This window comes from Nipponia nippon, unplaced genomic scaffold (genome assembly GCF_047370975.1).
Source record: "Nipponia nippon isolate SJK-2023a ecotype South Korea unplaced genomic scaffold, ASM4737097v1 scaffold_4, whole genome shotgun sequence".
Classification (NCBI taxonomy): domain Eukaryota; kingdom Metazoa; phylum Chordata; class Aves; order Pelecaniformes; family Threskiornithidae; genus Nipponia; species Nipponia nippon.
Genome location: NW_028262358.1, coordinates 86,811,690 through 86,835,488, shown reverse-complemented (window position 1 = coordinate 86,835,488; position 23,799 = coordinate 86,811,690). Strand labels below are relative to the sequence as shown.

Here is a 23,799-nt window from a genome sequence, read left to right as displayed (position 1 = left end):
CCACACCTCTCTGGCATATCGGTCTCTCTAGTTGCTGGCACCAAGACCTATGGGGCCCTTCTCCAGTTGTTAGCACTTAGACCTTGCAGCACTTATACATAGGATAGAAAGTGAGATTACACAGAAAAAAAAAAAAAAAAGAAAAGAAAAAAAAAAGAGTTAAGTAAAGGATTTAATAAGAAGACGGGACAGACTGCAGCGATCAAGCAGAGGGCTCAGTCAGACAAGCATACTGACTGGCAGCTTGCACACACGACTGGCCCCTTTAGTACCCCTCTCCTCTGTCTTCCCACACTTGCTCCTCGCCAGTCCACCACCACCTTTCTCCACCTCCGGCCCTTCCCCTAAACATCCCATAACGAGCTTTGCACAGCCCCCCGTGCCCCCCAAACACCCCAGCGCACCGCGGGCAGCCTCGCTCCCCCTTCCCACCGCTTGGCGAGCGCCGGCTGCCCCGCTCCGCCGCCTGCCTGGGGGCCACTGATTGATGGCTAATGATGGGCTAATGGCCCATCAATCAGGGGCTGAGGAGGTCTGGTCTTTCTTATTGTCTCCCTTATCGCCTGCTGTTAGGTTTGTGTATCTGCGTGTTTATTTTATCACTTTCCTTGTTAGTTCTTCTGAACTGAAGAGTTTGAGCCAGATAACTTAATGAGGCGGACGCTCCCCCATTCCACATACCCGCACAATACACACCTTGCGAGCTCCGAGGTCGCCTCAGGGAGGAGAGGGATCCATGAGTTGAGAAGTTCATGACTAAATGGCTTTGTACAAGCAAGAGGGAAAATCCGCTGAGAAGGAAAAAGAGACCAGGCATCCTAGAATGACACAGGGCTACAGCATCCCACGTCTTCTTTAAAGCATGGGTTTCACTCTAATTGGACCTGGCTCTCCTGCAAAACTACCCGCATCAATCACGTTTAATAAAATTGTACAACTTGGAATTGTGAGTCACCTATAGCGGCTGCTTGATGTGTATTCCCGTAATGTCTTGAGTGATGCTCCAGAATGAGAAATTAGACTTCTCATTGTGAAAACCTGTGCTGCTGATGTCATTAAACTCATCCTAAAGACCACCCTGCTGGACTACCTCCCCTTTGACCAGAAGTAATGTCGAAGCAAATGAGATGTAGAAAAAACATTAGGGAAATACTTTCCAGAAGACTGAAATTTTCCAGCATAGTAAGAATAGTGAAGTGACAAGATCAGTCTCCTTGGAACATTCTGGAACAACCACTGGAGGTTTTTTTCAAGAGCAAGTCAGGCAAGAGATCTCCCAGGAGTGGCACGGTGCAGCTGACTCTGCACTAGTACATGGGACTGGACCAGACCAGTGGTTCCCAGGGGGGAGAGACTGAATCAGGGGGTTAAGGAATGTAGATCAGGCTAATAAGGTTTACTGGACATACGCTGAATAATACTTCTCTAAGAACCTCATCTTCCCTATCTATGAGAAGTCTTTTCTTCTCCACAAAGCCCCATGACTGTATTCTTAGAAAACAGCACTGAACTTGCGCTCCAATAGACAGAAGGGTGGATGGATAGTGGATTTAAAGCATCATTAGATCCTGCCGGTCTTGGGCTGCTCAAGTGCCCCATCACAGCTTAGCCCCGGAGGCCTGTCTAAACTGCTCAAGTCATTTGAGACTGGTGCAGACATCAGCCATGGTCATGCCCCAGGACAGACCAGACGCCCTCATAGCCTGACCCCGGGGCAACCTTCCCTGTCCCCATTAGACGCTCTTACTGCTACCTTCACAGCATCTGCTGCAAGGAAATCCCCCACAAATATACATGAGGCTTTTTGAGACAGCGCATTTAAACCCTTGCAGCCAGCGACCATAGCAAGGCTGATGTTCTCTACCCCAGATATTAGGGTGAAGAGCAGGGGAATTCCTTCACTTCGGTTCCCATGAGCGGGTTCCAGACCTGCAAGCAGTTCCTCCAGAGTCCCCGATCCAACCCACTACAATTGAACAAGTGCTATCTCTAAAATCCCAGTTTATGATATTAAGGTCATGTATTCTGAATACATACTCTGTGGTCCACTTCTCACCTAACATAGAATCACAGAATCACAGAATCATTTAGGTTGGAAAAGACCTTTAAGATCATCCAGCCCAACCATTAACCTAGCACTGCCAAGTCCACCACTAAACCATGTCCCTAAGCACCATATCTACAAGTCTTTTAAATACCTCCAGGGATGGGGACTCAACCACTTCCCTGGGCAGCCTGTTCCCCAGGAACATATTCCTTACCTTTCCCATTTGTTTATTTGGGAATTACTAAAGCCCTATACCATGCTGCTCAAGCACACCTTAAATAGCTAATATTGTTGTAGCACTCCTCTAGCCTACCACTGCTACACCAAACTGTACAATTTTTTATAAGGTCTGATTCTGCATCCATTTATGTATCTATATGAGAGGAGATTAAGTTCAAAGAAAAATAAAAGATGGCACAGAAGGACAGAGCACTGTGCATAGATGATACACTGTTAAACTTTCTGCCTACAAGGTAAAGAAAAAACGGAAGAGAAACAGGAGAAACAAAATGTTGAGTCTTCAAAAAAATCTAATCACTAAATGAATAAGGGGAAATGATTGCTTCTTTTTCTATCCACTTTCCCATCCCTCCCTTCCTCCTTCCCTCCCTCTCCCACAAAAAAAAGAAATCTAGAAATTAACTGCAGCAGAATCTTTTTCTGTTTTAAGCTATTAAATAATCATTTTTCCTCAAGAAACATTGATGATTTAACTGACAGTTTATTTTAAAAATAGATCAAGCCTTCGGTTGTCATGCAAGTGCTGTATTTTATCCCTAATGGAAATAATTAAACTTACTTAAACGCATGAAGAAGCAAAGAGGAAATAAAACAGCCATCCATCTTATTCAAAGGTCTACCCAGTGTCTTGATCAGAAAACATAAGATTTTACACAGCAGTGCTATAAAAGCTGAAAAACAAATATTCCATTCACCGTTGTCCTTGATCATTAACAAAGGGACAGGCTTTAGGATTTATGATAGTAGCAGGTACTGCAGTGACAATCTGTATGGTTCTCTATCTTCACATTGTCCTTAAGGGTAATCTTAAAGAAAGAAAACACACACACATAAGAAATAATTAGGATTAGCTAGACAGTAAAAACAGCATTCTCGAGTAAAAGATGTCTGAAGCCTTTTTCTTAACCATAAGGTACACAGGCTCTGTGGGGTACGTATACTAGAACAGCCTCTGAACGCCAACCTGCGAGGCTGCATCATCAGTGGCTTTCAGAGCCATAAAGAGAAAGTTTTCAAAAGCGACATAGTTTGGTGTCCTTAATTTGGCACTTCTTAAAGTGTCTGATATTCAAAAAGTGTCAAGTAACCAATCTATGAAAAATCAGGAAGTGTTCTTAGAGTTTTTCACACGGCGATTATAAAAACAGAGACCACAAACACGATGAGTCATTTTTATTTTTAATCTCAACCAAATTCTAGTTGCTGCCTCAGGGCAAGTATAATGTCAGTGGTCTAGAAAAAGAATCTATGCCCTACTCAGATGAAGAGCCAGGGTTCAGCCAGGTTCAGCTGTAGGTGTCTATAGGTAAGTCAGGTACCTGGGCTCTCATCACAGCCAGTGGAGACCCAGCACTTTGTTCAGCTGCGCACACAGAGCTGTCAACTGCCATTTGAGATATCAGAGGGGATCCCACCAAGCCTCCAGCTACCACTCCAGAAGGTCTTTTATGGGTCCTGTGTCTGCCAGCCGAACACAGATGTCTTGAGTACCCCAGGGTATTTCATATGGCACCAAATCTGTGAGTGGGTAACTGACCTGAGCCTCTAGTCAACACATTTAATGAGTCTGATTCAGATCACCACAGGATAGACACCTTAGCTTGTTTCAACTAGCTCACCATTTATTCAATGAAATTTAAGGTTTGTTCACCTGGAGCTGAATCACTCCCAAAACAGTCAGCTTTAGCAGAATCTCTCTTTAAGAGAGCCTTCCAGATGAGAGCATTAAATGCTCAAATAGTTGCACACATTTACAGTTCCCTCTTGGTTATACTATTAAAAGTAAACACAACCTCAATTAATCTAATGAGCACAGATGGTTTTGGTCCCTCATTCCCATACATGTAATTGATAGTATTGACCAGCCACCTTCCCAGAGAACTTCTGCCTATGCAGGAAAGACACAAGGAAAATGACTAATTAAAATCAAATACACACTGCATAGCATTTAAAGGGAGGGTGCATATCCAGGAGAGCTAAAAACAAGGGGACAACAAGTCCATCACCAGAACTTCAGGTGTCATGAGTCAAAGTAGTTTCACTGAAGTCAGTGACAGTGCATCAATTTCCACATCCCAACTGAATATCAGACTCAGTACTGGCTGACATTTTAATTTCCTCTTTAGAAAAAGAAAGAACCCAAGAGCAAAGGATATAAATGCCAAGGATGTTTCCCTCAAATAGTTCTCCAATGTCCTCCAGCAAAAACATATTTTTTTCTGTTCACTGGCTCAGCTAAACATTGCATCCTGAAACAAGCTTAAACGGGTCTCATTCACAGCCTCACCTTGGTAAAAGCCTTTGCTACGCAGCACGTTGCTTCTGATGTAATGTTCTTTGGAACGAGCATGGTCTTCTTGGACCTCATCGGAGTGGGATAGGCCCGGGAGAAACAGCACCCAGTGCACTGGTAAATGGGGGCTCCTGGCTTGGAAAAGAATCTGTTCTCCCCTAGCTTGCACTCTGGACAACCTGCCATAAAAATATAAGGAAGAACCTTTTACTTGGTCTCCAGCTGTATTTTCATTTTCATAAAGAAAGGGAAAGTGCGGGCAGTAAGAGGAAGCACTGGCCACATTTTGCTGCTTGATGCCTGCAGAACAGAAAAGCACAGACAGCAAAGCTCTCCTCTTTGGGGTCCTTCAACCCTGCAACATGCACCGTCTGTAAAACTAGAGGGTGGCTTTCTAGGTAAGGCACGAGCATCATTGTATCTTTTCTGGTTTTCTAACTTAATTTTGTTGACAGTTGTGGAGGCTTTTTTTGTATGTCTACTACACTAGCTGTCCCTAGAAAACTTCCTACTAGCTACAGATGGTTAAATAACACCAGCAGGACTTGTAGTGTTTCTTAAACATTGTCTGTTTTCAGGCAAGACTCTGTTATCAAGTTTTAAAAATGCCCAGTGATCCCGAGATTTTTGTAGCTCACATTTTTCTACATTCAGTTCGAGGCTGAATTAAAAAAAAAACAAAACGCAACCTCCAAAACACCCCTAAAATCTTCCTAATATGCTTCTTTCGTAGAATGCTACACCACCAACATCCCATATTCTGGGATCTACAGAGGACAAATTTTCTGCATATTATGAGGAGAAGCTATGGTTCTGCTGGTCCTGATGTTACGTTGCCATTTAGATCTCAGGAATACAAGAAACCAAAATGTTTCTATTTGATAATGTTTCAAGGATTAAGGTTACCCATGTCAACATGAGGACACAGTCATCTGTGAGGCTCTTGACCTGGAGAAATCAAGTTTAGAGAAGAAATAGGAAGTATATTTATAGCAAAATTACCTTGATTTATTATACCTTCATATCTCAGTGTCAATAAATGCAACTGAATGATAAGATTTATGACTGCATTTATAAAACATGTGAAATTTTAATTAATACTCTTTACGAACAATTGCCCTATTTCTGAATGCTGAAAGCAGCTTACCCTGCATGAGAAACTCTCCATCTGGGAAAGCATGAAGAAGATGCAGAAATACAGACAAAATGGTCAAAGTGACAGCTGCATACTTCCCGTAGCAACCCATGATCTTTCTGGAAATACAAATAAATACATTTTTAAGGGACTGTTTTGCATTGGGTACAGTACCAGCATCTAGGCTACACACTGATAGAGCATTCAGCGCAAGTAACAGAGACAATTTAGAACCAGGATTAGAAAATGAAAATGCAGTGTACTGATGTGCATTTTATAGGCTCAGAAAATTGACTTCACCACTATAACAAAATTGTGCCTTTCTTTCTGGCCTTAACAGTTTTTTCTGAATATTAACATAAACCACAGCACATAAACTTCAAACGTCATAACTGCCTAATATTTACGGTAGACTGGATAAAGCCAGCAAATGCTTATGGGAGGATGAGAGAATCTGCAGAATCTGAGCCATGAAAAGACTAATTTAAGGGGAAATAATTTCACATCAGGACATAATTTCCTGAACCAAGAGTCAGATTATTTGTTCACACACTGACGTCTTTAGCATCAAAGTCCCCATAAACAGATTTTCCCAGTCCTGTCCCTCAGTGGGCAAAAGCTCCTCTGACCCTTGTAATTAGACAGGCACTATATGCTGTGCTCCAGAGCACCCGAGGGGACACGGTGCTGAGAGAGAGCTCAGGAGGGCTTGAAACAGCCCTGGGGCCACCTGCATCGCATGGAGGCCTCGTCAGGGCAGCTCAGGGTCAGGGTGGTCCTGGGGAGTTCAGCATCTCTGCAGCCTTCTGGACCAAGATTTCTTTCAGGCTTCATTTTCCTGATGCAGCAAATAATTGACTTTTGGGTGCTGGTACAAACACACCCCCAGTCAGCTCAAACTTTTACAAATTTTTTCAATAGATTAATTTTGTGAAAGAAGGCTACATGCAGCACTGCACATCCATCCTTCTACTGCTAGCTCACAAGATGAAGTGGCCGTAAATAGCATATTGCATGTTCTCTGGGTAATTCAACAGAAATGCAGTTGTGTGGCTATATTTGATCCAGATCAAAGGGTAACGCGTATCTCTGATATGAATAACTGGGGGAACCACAACATTAAAGATGCAGAATATGTAAATTGCAACTGTACGAATATTGTCCCAAATTCTTTGCCTGATTTTTTAAAAAATGAATTCACTTTTTTTCATTATTATTCACAATAAGATGGGGACACACACACACACACACACACAAATCCTCAGTTCTCTCCATATCCAAATATCAGATGTACTAAGTAAGGGATACATGCAGATCAGTAGGATCCTTTTTGGTAATTACCACAGGACCTTTAAAATTATTCTGAAGCATTCTGTACCAGCCTGGTCAGAGATAAAAAATGGTCATAAATTGGTCATAAACTGGTGTTTCTTTTGAGCTAGAGAACTCCTATGTGCCTGTGGCATGGCCTGGGAGGACTTCCCTTAACTGAAAAGTCAGGCAGGATCTGAGGCTAAAGATGCCACATGCATTTCTGCAACTTCATATTATAAACATCTGGCCAAGTAATGCTTCTTTTAAAAATCTTGGATTCGTCTGAGCTATGGACACATAAAACAAAATACCGAACCTCACTTCTGCTCTCATCAGTATTAAAATGTAGTATTTTAGGCATGAAGTTTGTAACCTTCCTTCTCAAGCACTAAGCTTCCGCATTGTACTGACAATTTCATTGTGCTTAGTCAAAGACCATTTTGGCCCAGTCTCTCACCCAGAAAACAGAATTTCCCCCTTAAAAAAATATTTTATTCCAAAGCATAGACCTGAGCCCTTACTTTAGAAATGAACAGGAATTACTTATATCCCACGGTGAAGTAATTGGGTCCATGGAGAAAAGAGCCATATAAAGGATGCTGAAGTATTAAATTCCCAAACGGGGGCAGCCTGTGCAGGTGACAGAGACAGCAGCACTCCTTCACCCAACCTGGCTGGCCAGGTGTCCCTGGCCTTGCCTCGGGGGATTGAGTTTCAGGGTCTTTTTATTGCTGAGACACAGAGCACATTTCAACAGGGGGACTTTCCCTGCCCTTGCAGATTACCCTGTGAGGGATTCTGGGCTGAGCACTGCTCACCTTCACCTTGAAGAGATGGTCCTTGGCTGTGGCTGTGCAGCAGTGCCTGGTTCACCAGCCCCAGTTGTTCCTGACTGGCTTCAGACAAGCACCCCAGGCAGCATCCCAAGCCCACAGCTCCTCATCACCATACTCTTTACCTGCCTTCTCAGAAACGTTATCTGATCGTGCAGATCTCTCCACCTCTGCAGTCACCCCCCAAGGCCCTGCCGGCAGCTAACCGAGGGCTTATTTGGGCTGTGTCTGAACTGCAGCGCTGACGGCATCTCCAGACTCTTGCAACTGGATCTTTTGAACAGTTTCTTCTATGCCTACATAGACCACCTGATCCCTTGACTTTAAAAGACTGAAACTGTCACACAAGAGCATGATGTGCTAATGACTGATGTGCAGGATAAGGCCCCAAGCTGACAACACTGAAATATACATTTTAGATACTGGAAGCTACTGTGCTTTGCAAGCAAAAGAAAAAAAAAAAAACAAACCCAACCCCTAACATTCAATCCTTAACTACTTAAGAGCTTCTCTTCTTCCAAATACACCAGTCAATGCTGCTACTCCATGACAAATATTCTCTAGGGACAGAACAAATTGTGGCACCAAATATTTCTAAAAATGAGGTGGCAATGAGAGGGACAATAATGCCAGCAACAAAGAAATTGATCTTGAGATTTGGTGTAGAGGTTATTTAAGCATGCTCCAGTGATTAGAGAAGGAACTGACAACCCTAGCCAGGAAAGATGGTAGAAAATTGAGAGGGGAAAGTATAATTAAACAAAGATAGTTTTCGCATAATGGAAGCATCTTTCTTTTCAGATTTTGCACTTACACAGCAGAATCCCCGCGACAACTGCCACAACGATGCAAATTTTCAAATAATGCCTGCTTACATCTGAAGTCAATCGGATCCTGTATATTAGGAACCTGCCATATAAAATCACAGCGGAGGAAATGTATGATATTTTCGGGAAATATGGGCCTATTTGACAAATCAGAGTTGGAAACACTCCTGAAACGAGGGGAACAGCCTATGTAGTCTATGAAGACATATTTGATGCCAAAAATGCTTGTGATCACCTGTCAGGATTCAACGTGTGCAACAGATACCTTGTCATTTTGTACAGGACCTAATATACAGGATCCGATCTGCAGGGACAGGCAAACTTGAGGTGGTCCAAGGAATGAAACTACTTGCCTGGTATGATTATCTGAGAGTGAATCTGGAGCACTGGGATGTGTGCAAAGAGAGTATTGATTAGCAGAGGGACACTCCCTCACTGCACAAATTCCCAGAGATATATGGGGACATGAGGCTGCTATGCACCGGTCAGCAGGTCTTGGTACATTGATCAAGCAGACATATAACGCAGTCATCAAAGGTAGCAGTTCAGATTGCAGCAGAGCACAGGCCCTACAAGGTAGCTTTGAAACCAGGACAATGATGGAAACAAAATCAAAGAGAGCTCCATCCTTGTAGCAATCAGAAAAAGATCATGTCCAGGCAGATGAGGCTGAGACCAAAGGCAGGGTGACAAGAACAGGGCCCTTGCCTGACTGGGGTTAGCAAAGTGAAAAGAAACAAAGTTTATGAGCAAGACTGATGCACAATGCTCTCCAGTGCAATGAATGAAGACACAAAAGTGGAAACAAGCCTCCTTCTAATTAAGACAGCAAAAACTAGAGGTGAGAGACTGATTTGAAGCCCAGCTAAACTGAATGGCTAAGAGGCCAATGAGGTTGCAATTAATGGGTGGCAAGGGTTGGGTGCTGGGTACAAGTAACTTTGCCTCCGCCCTCCCACCTGTCCAGTGAGTCAGTCCATGCTGGCAGAAAACAGAGGATAAAGGAGTTAAAAGCAGACGATAACGAACAGGAAGAAAAATCATTGGCAGCAATTGTGGAAGCACTGGAAAGAAGCATTTGGAAGAGGTATCAAAAAGCCAGTTCAATGTATGTATGTATGCATGCAGGCTGAGTGCAATCTGTAGTTACTCATCTCTGCTTGGGATTTTACCAAAAACCCATCTGAGTAGAAGAAATAGTATTCTGATATTAGTCAACAGGTGGCAAAGGAAACAGGGGATGCTGTTAACATGGTAGTCCCATGGAAGCGTTGAACGTGGCTCTAAGGTTTCTGAGAAGTGGCTGCCAGCTCTCTGCACCCTGTTCCCTTGACAAGAGTAACCTGTGTCTGCAGGAGAAAGGGGGTCCTTCACACCATTTAGATCCACAGTCTCCTATGGTCCTGACAAACGTTTTGGGAACTGAACTGAGCTCAGCCACATCTATGGAGTCGCGCTGAATAAATTGGCTGGATCGCTCCCTCCAGCAAACAGGGCTTTTTTTAAGGTTATTATTTTCTGTATATGCTCTTTCCAGCCCCATAGAGGTGGTGTGACTGCTGGCAGACTGTGGGACACAATCCCACAGTTTTATGTCAAGCCCTGCTCCATCCAAGGAGACATTCCCCAGTGTGAGGAGCCGGCTGGAGGGGCTCATGCACCAGCAGAAGACAGTCAGCCATTTCCAAACAACCTGTTTCCACATCATCCTGAGCTTTTTGATAGCCTGGATGCTCCAATGGCTCCGATAAGATGCCAGCCACAGGAATAACAAAACCCTTGCCTGATTATTCTGTGATTTCATGCTCTTTGCTGAAGGCACAGTGGCATTCTCCATCCTAATTTTTCTGAGAACACATAATGCTATGATTCGGTACATTATAAGGGTTTGAGGCAATCCCAGAGGGAAGTTGTTTAAATTACATTAACCAAAAGGGGAATTGAAATTGCAGTTTTGCACTTCCTCTATTGAGTCAGACTGCCAGGCTCATACCAAAACCACCAAAGATACCTGTCAATAAAACCCAGATGTGATCTTCTCTACTTTTCCAATGTGACAGGCATTTTGCCTGATGGTCTTACTTGGTTTTCTGACTGTGCCCACACTGCTAACCCAGTTAGTGTCTGCACCACTGATTTCATCTCACCATCAAATCAAAGGAAACTTTCACTTTGCTCTATTAAATATTATCTTTCTTAAGCTATTGGAGCATTATATAATGCATAAATTTAATCAGCTCTTTGGAAAGATGGTAATTTAAAGTCTTCTCCAGCAGTTAAAGTCTCACCTCATTTACAATATCTTGCCTTTTTCTATAAATAAGTTATCATATTATCAGTTACCATCATAAAGACAGGCAAATATAAATACAGATCATCTGTATTTGCAAACAGGTCTTCTGTTGAGGTACAAGTGGGACTCTGTGGATGCCTTTACATTCATGTCAAGCTCCACTGGATCAGAACCCTTCGTCTAACTCTGCGGTCCATGTCCTGGCACAGACATGTCGGTGAGCTCTGTTCAATGGGCATCCTTTGTACTGATTGTACAAAATAACTTAATGTTTTCAGCATAAACTTGGGACGTCTCTCTATACTTTTCCATGGGGTGACAGTGCTGCTGTCGTACCCAACAGCAGTTAACCACTTTGCACATTGTGTTCATATCTTTCTGGGATGCTTGGCCATGAGGTACGGCTGTGTCACAGCAATGACAAGAAACAAGTGCCAGCGCTTCACTTGCAGCCCAGTGTCATGTACACAGTAACCTGTCAGCAAACCCAGTGTCATGTACAGAGTAATCTGTCAGCAAACTGCTGAAGAAACAAATCTTCACTAACTTTTTTTTCCCTTCCCTTAAGATATTTAATCATGACTGGCAATTTAAAGACTCTAAAAGATGTGTTAGTACCACAGGTTGTGTACCCTTTGACATTTGACAGCAACACCATTGACCAGGAGAAAAACACAAAGTTACTGATGAAGAATTACCAGACCTGATCAGAAATCACAAAATGTCAACATTTAGCTGCAATACAATTCTAGAACCTCATTTTCTCTTACTTAGAAAGCTAGTTTAACCCCAAGCACTGATGGTTTAATCTCAAAGCAACCTTTAAGTTAATTTTCAAAATAAAAACTTTGACAGAACGGAAGGAGAAGAAAACTTTTGGAGAGAAGGCAAAGAGAATGTAAAAAAATATGTAATTGTTCCTCTTTAACAATAACAAAAATTAAAAATATATTACCTCCCTTGTTCAACAAGAATAAATCAGACAGCTGAGAAACTGCAGGATGGTGTTTGAAGGTGAGCTGTCCTTGACGCTTGGATGTACGTTCCCAAAACTAATGTTTGAAAAAGTTGCATCTTTCTTTTATACCAGTAAAGCTAGATCATATTCCTTGCCCACATCTAAGCCATAGGATCAACTGTACATTTTATCTAATGACTGAACATTACTTTATGTAATTACCAGCCCACCATGCTGATCTTATCTTCGACTCGACTTTCATACAGATTATTTTTTTTCTTATGATGTAATGAAAGAAAGGTCAGCTTGCAAGCACAAACTCAGTGCTGTATGAGTTTCCTGGGGAACTCAAATATCGAGCATCCAGTCATTTGCTGCAGTTTTCAGTGAACAGAATCTCATTTTAAAAAAGGAAGAGTTACTAAGGTTTCCTAACACTTCTTATTAAACTGGAGAATAATATTTTTTTAAAAAAACATAAACCACTTCTACAGCAATGGCATTGTTTTAGCAAAGAATAACAAAATAAAGAGCAGCAGAGATCTATACAAACGTTTAAAAAAATAATCTCCATTTGAATTTAATGCCCAGAGAACGAACACATGGATAAATATAGGATTACCTTTATAAAGATAAGATTTCTGGCAAGATTTCATCTTGTTTTTAGAGTAAAGCTAATGCAATGGAGGGATTTCTGAAAACTGCACCAGGGTGCAGATTTTTAAGGCTTAGGGACTTCTAAGTCCTCAATTTCAAATGACAGAGTCTGTGCCAATGCTGGCTAAACAAGACAGGTCCCACTCTGCCTTCTGGCACCGAGGCCGAGTGGCACAGCAGGGTTTGCATCCACTCAACTCTTCCCTTCCCCTTCCCAAAGGGGAGGTGCACATCCAAACACCTACTGGGAACAGCCCCTGGCAATGCAGACAGTCCTGGGTCGGTGCTCAAGGCCATTCCTGCAACCCTATTGTGTTTTCAAGTCCTGGAGACTTGAGGGAGATTCACTTCAGATGCCAGAAGTTCACTTCAGAAGTTAACTGCCTAAATCTCAGTTACTCGCTCTAGACTGCCTTTATAGTCACTGGAGATAAATAGCCCTAAACATCTATTTCGACACAAGATTAAGTCACTTTTCCAATGCACCTGTTTTCACCACTGAGAGCCCCGGGGTAACTAGCTTGGACTGCTCACTGTCCTACCCTTAGAGCGTAACAAATATTTTATAGCTTTAAGAAACTCCTAAACATCCAAAGGGTTAAAATTACTTTTTACACACCTACTTTTTGTCACTCATTGTTGGAGGTGCGATATTGAAAGAGACCCCTATAGCTTCTTGTGTTCCTATGAAAATGAGACTTTGATTCGCGATTCAATCAGTCTCTTCCAAAATGTTTATTGTGTAGTTGGATTTAGTGAATTGCACCTGTCCAGATTTCTGTCGTTCCGTTTTCTTATTCCTTGCCTCGACTCTCTTTTTAATAACAGCAGCACCCCCGAACTCTGTTAGCTATTTCAGATACATTTATCGCAACCTTATCACCTCTGCCTTCACTAACACCCTCATCTGCTTCAAGGTGTCAGACACCTCTTTTTCTCTTCTATTTGTTCAACTGATCACTATAACAAAGTTAAACTCAAACCAATTGTCCCCAGCCTACACTTGGCTTGAAATTGGCTTCTGTTTCAAAATTGAAGATGGATTTCTGCACCTGGAAGCTTGTCTGGTTTTTATCCAACAATATGAGCTGATCTAATAAAAGATAAATAAAAAAAAAGTCTCTCTCCCTATGATCTTGCTTCATTTAATAACAAAAGCATAAGGCTGAAATTTGAAAGCTATTGGTAAACATAGTTTACTGAGAAATATTCCCCTGGAAGACAGAAGCTTAATATTTTTTGTCATTCAAAGCAATATTGATGAAAATTGCTGAAGTTTATAGAGTGCCTCTGACTTGTCTGCCCTGCCCATTTCATACTCACCCCAGCTTGCAGTCCTATGGGAAACCCAGGATGACTTGTGATGCTCCACAAAAAAACGGAAAACTATCATCTCCATCATCAGGAAAACAAGCAATGATTACATTGCATATTCATACGTGATACTTATTTACCTATGTATTGTAGCACGCCATCAACTAGTAAAAAGGAAATGCTATACAAAATAGTTCTTTCATTAGAAGGACCCAAGTACAGTGACAATGCCCGCCCCACGGCATAAAAGAAAAATAAGTGTCCACAACCTGGTACCCTTTTCCTATCAGAATGTATTAGGAATAAATCTTGTGAAGTCAATGGAATTACACTGGTATAAAAGATAGTTTAAAAAAAGCTCCTATTTTTATTAAGAGGATTTCTTAGTTTAGCCGCTCCAAATCTCCAACTAAAAATACTTGGTCAAATCTGTCTTAATGTGTGACTGAATGAGAAATGAGAGAACGTGGCTCACTGTTTTAGAGGGGGGGGAAAAACCCTCTAGTTTATTAAACAGGGTATTCTTAAATCGCTTAGCAATACTCTTACAGGTTTTTGCTACACTGTGATATTATGATTTTATGGTCTATATAAGTACATGGATGAAAAATGTATATGCCAAACTGGACCATCGAATATGCTTTGCCAAGATCAGTATTTTGTTTTCTATTTGTAGGAGCAGAAAAAGTCATTCTGAGGTGGAAAAAGGCAATAAACTGCTAAAACTTTCAAGTTTCTTTGAGGCCACTGTGTTCCTAAATTGGACTGGGACTCTTATTAAGCACCATAAGTTAAACTAAATATTGCATTTGTTAAGACTGAAATCAGTCTGAACTCAGCACCTAAGCATTATGGAGTTTCAGAACTTTTGGCTCTCTTTTAGGAGCTGGGTCCTTACAGCTCCTTCTCTGGCTTTCTCTGGAAAGGAGGGTTCATGTCTCTTCCCTTGCTCTGCCAGATGCTGTCTCAGGGTATCTGTCCTACTTCCCTACTTAGTGATATCTGCTTATCTACAGGCTGCTTCCTGATGCTGCCTCTTCCTCACTAGAGGAAAGCTTTTCTATTTTGCCACTCAGCGGAGTTGCAGGGCATCCCCCAGCACTGTCAGTAAAAGAATGGGAAACGGCTCCCTTGCTTCAGACAACAAACTCTTTTATTCAAAAATAACAACTCCACTTTATCAATAAACAGACACCCCCCCCAAATGTGGTCACAGATTAGCACTATTAAACACTATTTAAACTATTAGCACTATTAAACACAATTTACCTACTTTGAATAAGGGTAATACAAGGTTTGCTATACTATAGACTAGCAGAAAGGACAATCCAGAGCATACCTACATTTTTTTTTATTCACTTTTTGTATTCTTCAGAACTATTCCTGCCTTCTTTCTTGATTTTGCTATTCTTTGTAGATAAGCAAATGAGAAGAAACAACTCTTAAAATGAAGTTCAGATAGCATTATTGGCTTGGATGGACAAGCAGGTTGAGTTCTGGAGGATTTTTTTTTAATAATAACTAAATCACATTTCAGAACCTCCTGCAAATGCAGCCAAAATCCACCCTTCATCATTTGTGCAAACTCAGAAAACAGCGGCCCCCCCCCTTCTGAGAATGGAAGCTATCACGTACGCTCACTGAACGCCAGAAACTCCTCTTTCCTTTGCCCTTGCGGTCTTTGAATATCTCCTTGGCTTTTTTCTCCAGCCCTGCCCTACAAGCTGACACAGTACCCACAAGTCCAAGCCTGCACCAGAAGGCATCCCGAAGCACTGGTACTATCTCTTGCATTTTGGGTGTCACTTCCTTAATTTCTTGTGTTATCTTCCAAGCATCCCAGGAGGAGAGAGGCTCCCACATATCACAAGCTGCTCTGCACTGACGCAGGCAAATTATCAGAGTTGCTGAAGAGAGATAACATTGAAAAGTCCCACCAGAATGACTGAGAGTAAGATTTGCTGGGGATTCAAGGAAAAAAGAAGCAACTCGAGTGTTAAACAAAAAGATAGCAGGTATTTCAATATTTTACTGAGTCTCCCAACTCCTTCCCGGTTTGCTCGTAACTTTTCCAGTTGCCCTGTGTCTGTTCTCAGAGACAGTAACACCAGCTCAGTAGATGTACACTTAAACAAGGCTCCCCAGGACAATGGCAAATACAGATAAACACCATTCTGAAATAAAGAGCTCCTGTCTGCCAAAATACTTCATACCGTATTATGCGTAGAGTGAAAGTCAAGTTTTCTGTTCTTTTACAGATGTTTTCAACTGATTATCTAAAATTATCTCTCAAAGCAATACTTTTTGGCCTCATCCTCCTCCGCTTAAAATCAATAGGAGTTCTGCCATTATTTCAAATGACACTGGATCAGGACTTTTAAGATTAGCTATTAGTGTTCTCAAGCTTCAGCCAAACATTGATTATTCTGAGATAATAAGGCTTTCAGTACTTACTGCACATAAATAATTGACTGCAAAGCCTCTCCTATTCTAAAACCACAGTGTAAAGAGGGTTCACTAATACATATTTTTTTTTGTTTTTAAAGGAATTAATATTACAGATGGTGGCACTTCAGAAATATGTGCAATAATCATTATTTCACTAAAGCTAAGTAAAATTTGTGCCTCAAGAAAAATAGTAAGATTATAAGGAATACATACACTTTTTTCCCCTTTTTTACTGTAACTTGTCAACGTCAAAACGTTTAATCATGCCATGTTATTAGGCAACTTATGGTACTGACAGAATGATGGCTTCTGTTTAGCTCTGTTTTCATGCTTCTTTTTGGAAAAGTTTATTTGAAATCCAATTCCTTTGAGCAAAATTAGAATATATAATATTACAACTGTCACAGCATTGTGGAACAGCAAACAGAATGTCATTAACATGTAGGTTTGACCTCAAGGGCTTTAGAGATTGTATTTCAATATTCTTTTTCTCTACTTTTAATTAATAAAAGTAACTATACCTCATATAATGACTAAACCAGCTCACAAGGTCAGGAAGGACTACTCCTGTTGCGTATAATGCTGCTCAGTTGAAGTAACCAGGTTTGTTAGACTCCTGAAACATTAAGTGCTTATTCTCAGACAGAGGTAAAACACTAGACTAGATAGACTACTGATCAAACTGATTATGTCAGTGAATATGTTCCTGCATGATAAGGGTAGACCATGAGAGACAGATAATGCAGCCTTACTTTAAACATATTTCAGTATTTAGCTTTTTTCGTGGGGAAAAAAAAAAAAAAATTACCATATGAATGGATCATTGCATGTCAGGTTTAGATCTGATAAATAGCCATGTAAAAGTGAAATGTATACTTTGAGTGCAGCTAAAACAAAGAAGCCTGATCAATAATGCAGGATGTCTCATTTATACAACTAGGAATTTCAGCAACTCTCATTATCTAATACAGAAATAATTGTTCAGACAATTAGCTATTATCTTTCTCTAGCCCCAAATATGAACACTTTCATATGCTCACTGTATCACCTCTTCTATTAGTAGAGATTTCTATTAACAATTGGTTTCACATTTCATAGAACTTTATTGTTTGCTTTTTACAAATGAAAGTAGAAAAAATGCTTAAGTTCATCAAATTCCGATCAAATCGTGGCAAGGATGAAGTAGCCTACAGTGCTGATAATAAAAAAAATGCACTGACATAGAAACGTAGCTGGAAAAGGCATTCTGCAAACAACAACTTAATTCTATCACATTACCAAGAGGTTGGTTACCAGGTTGCTGTTACCCTCTCTACTGTCACTGCAGAGAGAAATCTGGCTGTCCAGTCATATAAATTCATATAAATTCACTGTACTTACGATCTGTATTGTGGCAGCACCTAAGAAACCCACACTGAGACCAAGCAGGGATGGTCCCCTGCCCTGGACAACTCACCATCTTGTACCAGATTTGGAGAAGTCATTCCCCCAAACTCCTCCTGTTCCGCCCACCTGGGCATTTTTCTGAAGACATCAGATCTCAAACTGATGTTCTGGGCTTCATCAAAATTTCCAGATGAGGTTCTAGGTCTACGTAGTGCAGCAGGTCAGTTCCCACACTCACAGTGGTCTCTTCTGATCACGCATCTAAGCAATTCCTTCACACAGTCACCTGCCCCTCTGAAGGAACTGTGCGTAGCATACGTTTCATATTTGTGAGAGACTTTCAGAGCAATGAATGAAGGGAATTATACATGGTATTTGGTTATCAGTGTGACTCAGTGCATGGAGAATGGGCTAGTGTGGTATAATTAGTGCCACACTGAAAAGTAAAGCATGTCAATATTGCCCACCTCCATACAGTTACCTTTCAGAAATAAAAAGGGCTTACATTTACATAATAACACTTCAACATAGATCTTATGGTACTTTGAAGGCTGGATATTGAGAGTTGATTTCCCACGTCGTTGAAATGTAGCCACTTTCAAGAGGCAGAACCGTAGCCATTTGCTGCCAGCAACATTACACAGCTGTCCTCAGAGGGCCAGCAATGAATCATAGTAATGTCTCAAATTTAAGCTAAATGTCTATCTAAGTAGACTGTAAAAGTCTAAGCTGTAAATCTGGGGAGAGGGAGAGGGCAGGGAAGGAGGTCCAAAAACCAGTAAAAATTTAGAAGGTGCTATTTTACATAATTTTGTGGTCCAGGCTATTTCTTAAACTTAGACTATAAAAGGAAAGTCTAAGTCTATAGCTTAGACTATAAAAGGAAAAAGCTGAGAATGGGCTAAATAAAATCTCTTCGTTCAAATGGCCTAGATGGTGCATATGTCCTTTTTCCAGATAAGAGAAACACAGTGGGAAACGCACAAGTGCACAGAAGGAGAAAAGACACCATAGTGGGAATCAATTCCCCCCAACTTTAGACATCTGCAGCACAGATGGCCAATGCCCAAGCTGCTTAGTCTGGCTACCTCTACAGTCAATGGGAAGACACAGGCATTTTCAGGGTGCAGTTCCTCTAATCTATCTTAGCACTCTTCTTAGAATAAAATGGGAGATGTCCTACAATTGCTTGTTTCTCTCCACTGGTTATAGACAGGCCAAGAAAACTGGCTTAGATAGTCATATCCATTTTTTAAGATATTCACACTTGACCAGATGAATCCAGCCCAAAGCATCTTTCATGTTATGGCTAATACACCAGGAATAGATACAATCATGCTTTTTTTTTTTTACATTTAGACAATCTGAGGTCCATGCTGTTTCTCAAGTTCTCTGTAACTTCCTACAGCTCATCCAGGAGGTTAGGAAGAGGAGGAAGGTGAGAACTGATCTTATCTGTTAAATGCTTCCTAGATTCTTTCCCTTTGTCTGTGCTCATTTGTCATCTCTTGTCTTATTTGGTATTTAGCTTGAAAATTCTCTGAAGCCAAGGCTATCCTTTTATTCAAACTATTTTTATCCATGATGAGTTCTCCTAGACAGTATAACTTACAGACCAACACTCTGCTTGCTTGATACTAAGAAGGGAACGCACTGCATCCTTTTAAAGTATGGTGCTGCAAGCATGGCTGCTGTGATGACAGTGAGGAGACTTTCAGAAACATAATCACCTTCCCAGAGCTATTCCCAGGTAGGGATAACTTCACAGAGACCTAGAGCCAGATAGGCATAGGGAAGACCACAGACTAACAGCAATGCATTTAACAGTACTTGTTTTGATTTCACAGAAATACCTATTGAGGTCCTTCAGCTTTTAGAGTCTTTGATACAGGCAGATAGTCACAGACCGGTGAAAAACTATCCTGGTAAGTGCTGCACAAGATCCTGCAAGCAAACCCTCAGCTCCAACTTCGGGATGTTGATATCTTTTTCAGGAGTGCACTACACACTACTCCAAGAAGGCAGCCTGAGCTTTTGCCTAGCAAGCTAATAAAAACATTTCAATGCCACCATTCATTAACTGACTGTATTTTTTCCTGGGAATATCCTTTAGAGTTGTTCTGGTATTTTTTAAACATTTAAAATGCCATATCTAAATGTTAGATGGGAAATTCAGATAGCACAACTTTGCTACTTCTATCAGCTAGTACGAAATACTACCAAGTGAAGTATGACTAGGTAACAAATGTCAATGTTTGATATGCTTTATCAAGCTGAAACATGCATTTTTTTATTTTAAACAGAGCTTCACTGCAGCACTGAAGCAGGCGAAGCACACTGGCCAGTGAAACCAGATTCGCTGCTGTTTGATATGCTGCAGAACGTGGCAATACAACTGATTTATTACAGCAAATAAGGTCACGAGTTTGCCATTGATTTATTGGTTTAAAGGGTCGCGTGTGTGAAATCAGCTCACTCTGACAGGGAAAAGTAAAGCTCAGTGCCAATGTCATTGTGTTTTAACAGTTTACTGGCTGTCTGCTTTAGCTCTTTCACCAATGTTGCTTTAATATGCAGTGAAACAAAGGAAGCAATGACATTGGGAACTTTTTCAGCCCTGATACCCATAGTAGTGTGCTTTAAAAAGCTATATTAAGCAAATAATGAATTAGGACTCATAGACATACCATCAGCAGTCCTCAGAGCACAACTTACAGAATTGCTCCATGCAAACGGGCAGGACAGGGAATGTAGTGAGCAATGGGTTCAGTTTCCTGGGGTGTACAAAAGAGTCCTCTGAGCCTACCTTCAATTTACATTAGGGTTACTCATCCTGCTGTCTGCGAACCACTGCTGGGTCACGAGACATCTTGGTGGTGATCTAGCAAATGTTTGCAAGAAGTTTAAATCCCATGCACATCCTTCCCCTCCCACTCAACCAAATCCTACATAGAAAACTGCAATCAGTACCATCTACAAATGAGGAATGAGCAAGCACTAACCACAGAGAAAGTGATTCATCAGTCTAGCAAATTAAAGTCTAACAAAATAAAATTGAATGCAGATGAAAGAGTGGGGAAGAGAAATGAGAAAAAAAGCAGGCATGGATATGAACTGATACTTTCATTATTTACCATATTTGGTATGTATCTTTGAGGGTATGGCTACACATATTCTGCAAAATTTACTTGAATAAGCCTGAGATTTGTCTGACCGAACACAGGCAACTGCAATGCCATATAGACACCTGAGCTGGCTGTCTAGATTCCCTAAGAATCAAAAGAGAAAAAAGGCATTTTTAGACCTATTTTTGCCAACTATCTCAGGACAAGACAAACTGACCACTCTCCTTGGTTATAAGGGGAACCTAGACAACTAGCTCAGATGTAGGCATTCTTACATTTGGCCAGAAAAAGCTCACAGCAAGCCCCAAAAGACCAAAACCTCACTTTTTAGCAGCGTGTCTAAAATTACTCTATCTATTCCCTATTTCAACCACTACACTTTTTCTCAGAGCATCACTACAGATACTGAGGTTCTGAAAGTAGGTTAAAAAAGGCCAAGGAGGGTATCAACGTAGGATCTAGAAGTGTTCTGCAGGCACTGAATGGTGCCAGGATATCCACCGGTGTGGTATGGCCCCGTACAAACACACGAGCTCAGTCCCGAAAGAAGCAGAGACACAACAGCGTGCTGCCACATCTGAATTACTATGTTCAGCTGAGAAGCAAGGCTTGTCACCAGAGTCACAGAGATATCCCGGTGCAACTGTATTGCTCCTGTACCTGGGACGAACATGGCTTAGGTGTCTCTGCATGTGCTTCCCTGCTTGGCACAGAACTCACCCGATCAATCTGCCCAAGGCCAAAGACACGACTCGCTGCTTAGAATCATATAATTGTTTAGGTTGGAAAAGACCTTCAAGATCATTGAGTCCAACCGTTAACCTATCACTGCCAAGTCCACCGCTAAACCATGTCCCTAAGTGCCACGTCTACCCGTCTTTTAAATACCTCCAGGGATGGGGACTCAACCACCTCCCTGGGCAGCTAGATGGGCACACACCCTAGTTTAACACCTCGGCACACAACCTGTTCACACCCAACAGCGACTACGCTCACCTCTGCTCTTCTTCCCCACCAACATCCTTCTATTCCAGTATGCAGAGAGAGAGATAATTTCCAACAGCAAGTAGACATTCAAATACAATTTAGGGCAGGGGATCACACCAGGTCCCCGACTGAGCAGTCTGGGGTTGTTTGCAGAGCAGCCACTGGTGTGAAGTCTCATTAACTTTGGTAAGGTAGCAAGTCTCAGTGATTTCAGAAGCATTTAATCATGTACTTATACATTGGCTGAGCAGGGGTTGTCAAGCATTGGAACAGGCTGCCGAGGGAAGTGGTGGAGTCTCCATCCCTGGAGGTATTTAAAAGAAGGGTAGACGTGGTGCTCGAGGACATGGTTTAGTGGTGGACTTGGCAGTGCTAGGTTAACGGTTGGACTCGATGGTCTTAAAGGTCTTTTCCAACATAAATGATTCGATGATTCTATGACTCGATAAGTACACGTGCTTTCCTGATTACAACAATTTTTTGACACTAAGCACACACTCTGCAGAATGGTATCGGGATTGTCAAGGACAAGCTTAGCGAGCCTAGCCCTTGATCCCATGATACTTAGGGGAAAAAAAAGAAAAAAAAGTTAGAGGTGTTTAAGTTAGTGGGCTGTGACAAAATTCACAAGGAATGTTCAGAGAACTACCTGAAATAATATTTGAATCATTGGTGATCATTTTCAAGAGATAACAGCAAGCAAGGAATGTTCAAACCCTAGAAAAGTATAAATGTAATACTTAATTTTAAAAGAGAGGATAGAGGACTTAGAGCATTTTATACCTGTCAACCTAACTTTTATCCCTTGAAACGGAACAAATTATTAAATAAAGAATTAGTAAATACCTGGAAGATGATGATAATTACTAAAAAACAGTCAAAATGCGTTTGTCATGAAAAGAATCATATCAATTGATGCTAATCTCCTTCTCTGACAGGATAATTGCTCTAGCAAATAAGTGCAAATAGCAGATATGATGCATCTTGACAATGACAAGCTTTTGACACTGTCCCACACAGCATAAGTAAGTCAAGACAGTGCATTCCAGAGGTAATTAGCAACCCAGGAGGTGCACAACATTTGAAAAATTGTTCTCAAAGTGCAGTAATTCATGGTTTGCTGTCAATCTGAGAAGGTTTCTCCGGAGGAGAGCCACAGGACTTTTCCCTGGGGCCAGTTTTATTCCGCACATCCATTAACAGCCCGGGCAACGGTACATGGGTGCGCTGCCACAGTTTGGTGGTGACACCAAATTACAGAAAGCGGCAAAGTGCTTTGAAGGATGGAAATAGCACTAAAAACAGGCCTCAAAAATTGAAGAAGCAGCCTAAAATCAACCAGGCAAAATACAAACCAGACAATGCTTTGGAAAGAGAAATCTAATGAGGGCAGAAAGTTAAATATAGAATAGGAAATGACTGTGTAGGCAGAAAACAACGTGGGAGATCACAAACTAAAGAGTCAACAATGTAATAGATGACACAAAGAGTAATTATTCCACTTAACTCAGCTCTGGCAAAGTCCCAGCAAGCGTAGTACTGGGTTCGGCATTGGTCACCGTGCTCCAAGAAAGATAATGGCAATCCACCGGGCGGGTAGTACGACAACAAGGAAAGTTTAGGAAATACCAACTGCGAGGAAAGCTAGAGGAACAGGGTTTACGTGGCTTAGAAACAGAGCAGCAAATTGAGAAATGAAGAGATCAAGGTGGAACACTATAGCAGCACTTCAAAATGTAGGAAGCTGCCGTAAAAGATTTGGTGGCCACTGTTCCACTGTGACAACTAGAGGAAGGACAAAGATCAGACAAATTTGCAGCAGAGGTTTAAGTCGGGTATTATGAATCCTTTCAAACAGTTAGGATTGCGAAGCATTGAAACAGGCTATTTCAGAGGCTGTGAAATCTTCCCTCCAGAAGTCCTGATCCTACTTCTTTTGAAA

The 23,799-nt window shown here is 41.4% G+C and overlaps 1 protein-coding gene across 1 annotated transcript; it reads right to left on the bottom strand.

Moving 5' to 3' along the window:
* Positions 1 to 3,015: 3,015 nt before the first annotated feature.
* Positions 3,016 to 20,617, bottom strand: CGA (glycoprotein hormones, alpha polypeptide). Its single transcript, XM_087776159.1, has 4 exons — positions 20,552 to 20,617; positions 5,728 to 5,834; positions 4,575 to 4,759; positions 3,016 to 3,093 (listed from the first exon to the last, which is right to left on the bottom strand). The coding sequence occupies exons 2-4, from the start codon at positions 5,825 to 5,827 to the stop codon at positions 3,016 to 3,018; spliced, it is 363 nt and encodes a 120-aa protein (XP_087632285.1). The 5' UTR covers positions 5,828 to 5,834; positions 20,552 to 20,617.
* Positions 20,618 to 23,799: the final 3,182 nt, after the last annotated feature.

What these genes read in the sequence shown, in the direction of transcription:
- CGA (XM_087776159.1), bottom strand. Translation starts at nt 5,827, where the DNA reads ATGGGTTGCTACGGGAAGTATGCAGCTGTCACTTTGACCATTTTGTCT. An exon ending in TGGAGAGTTTCTCATGCAGG is followed by an intron (nt 4,760 to 5,727) that starts GTAAGCTGCTTT and finishes TTTTTATGGCAG; the next exon opens with GTTGTCCAGAGTGCAAGCTA. An exon ending in TAGCAAAGGCTTTTACCAAG is followed by an intron (nt 3,094 to 4,574) that starts GTGAGGCTGTGA and finishes TCTTTCTTTAAG; the next exon opens with ATTACCCTTAAGGACAATGT.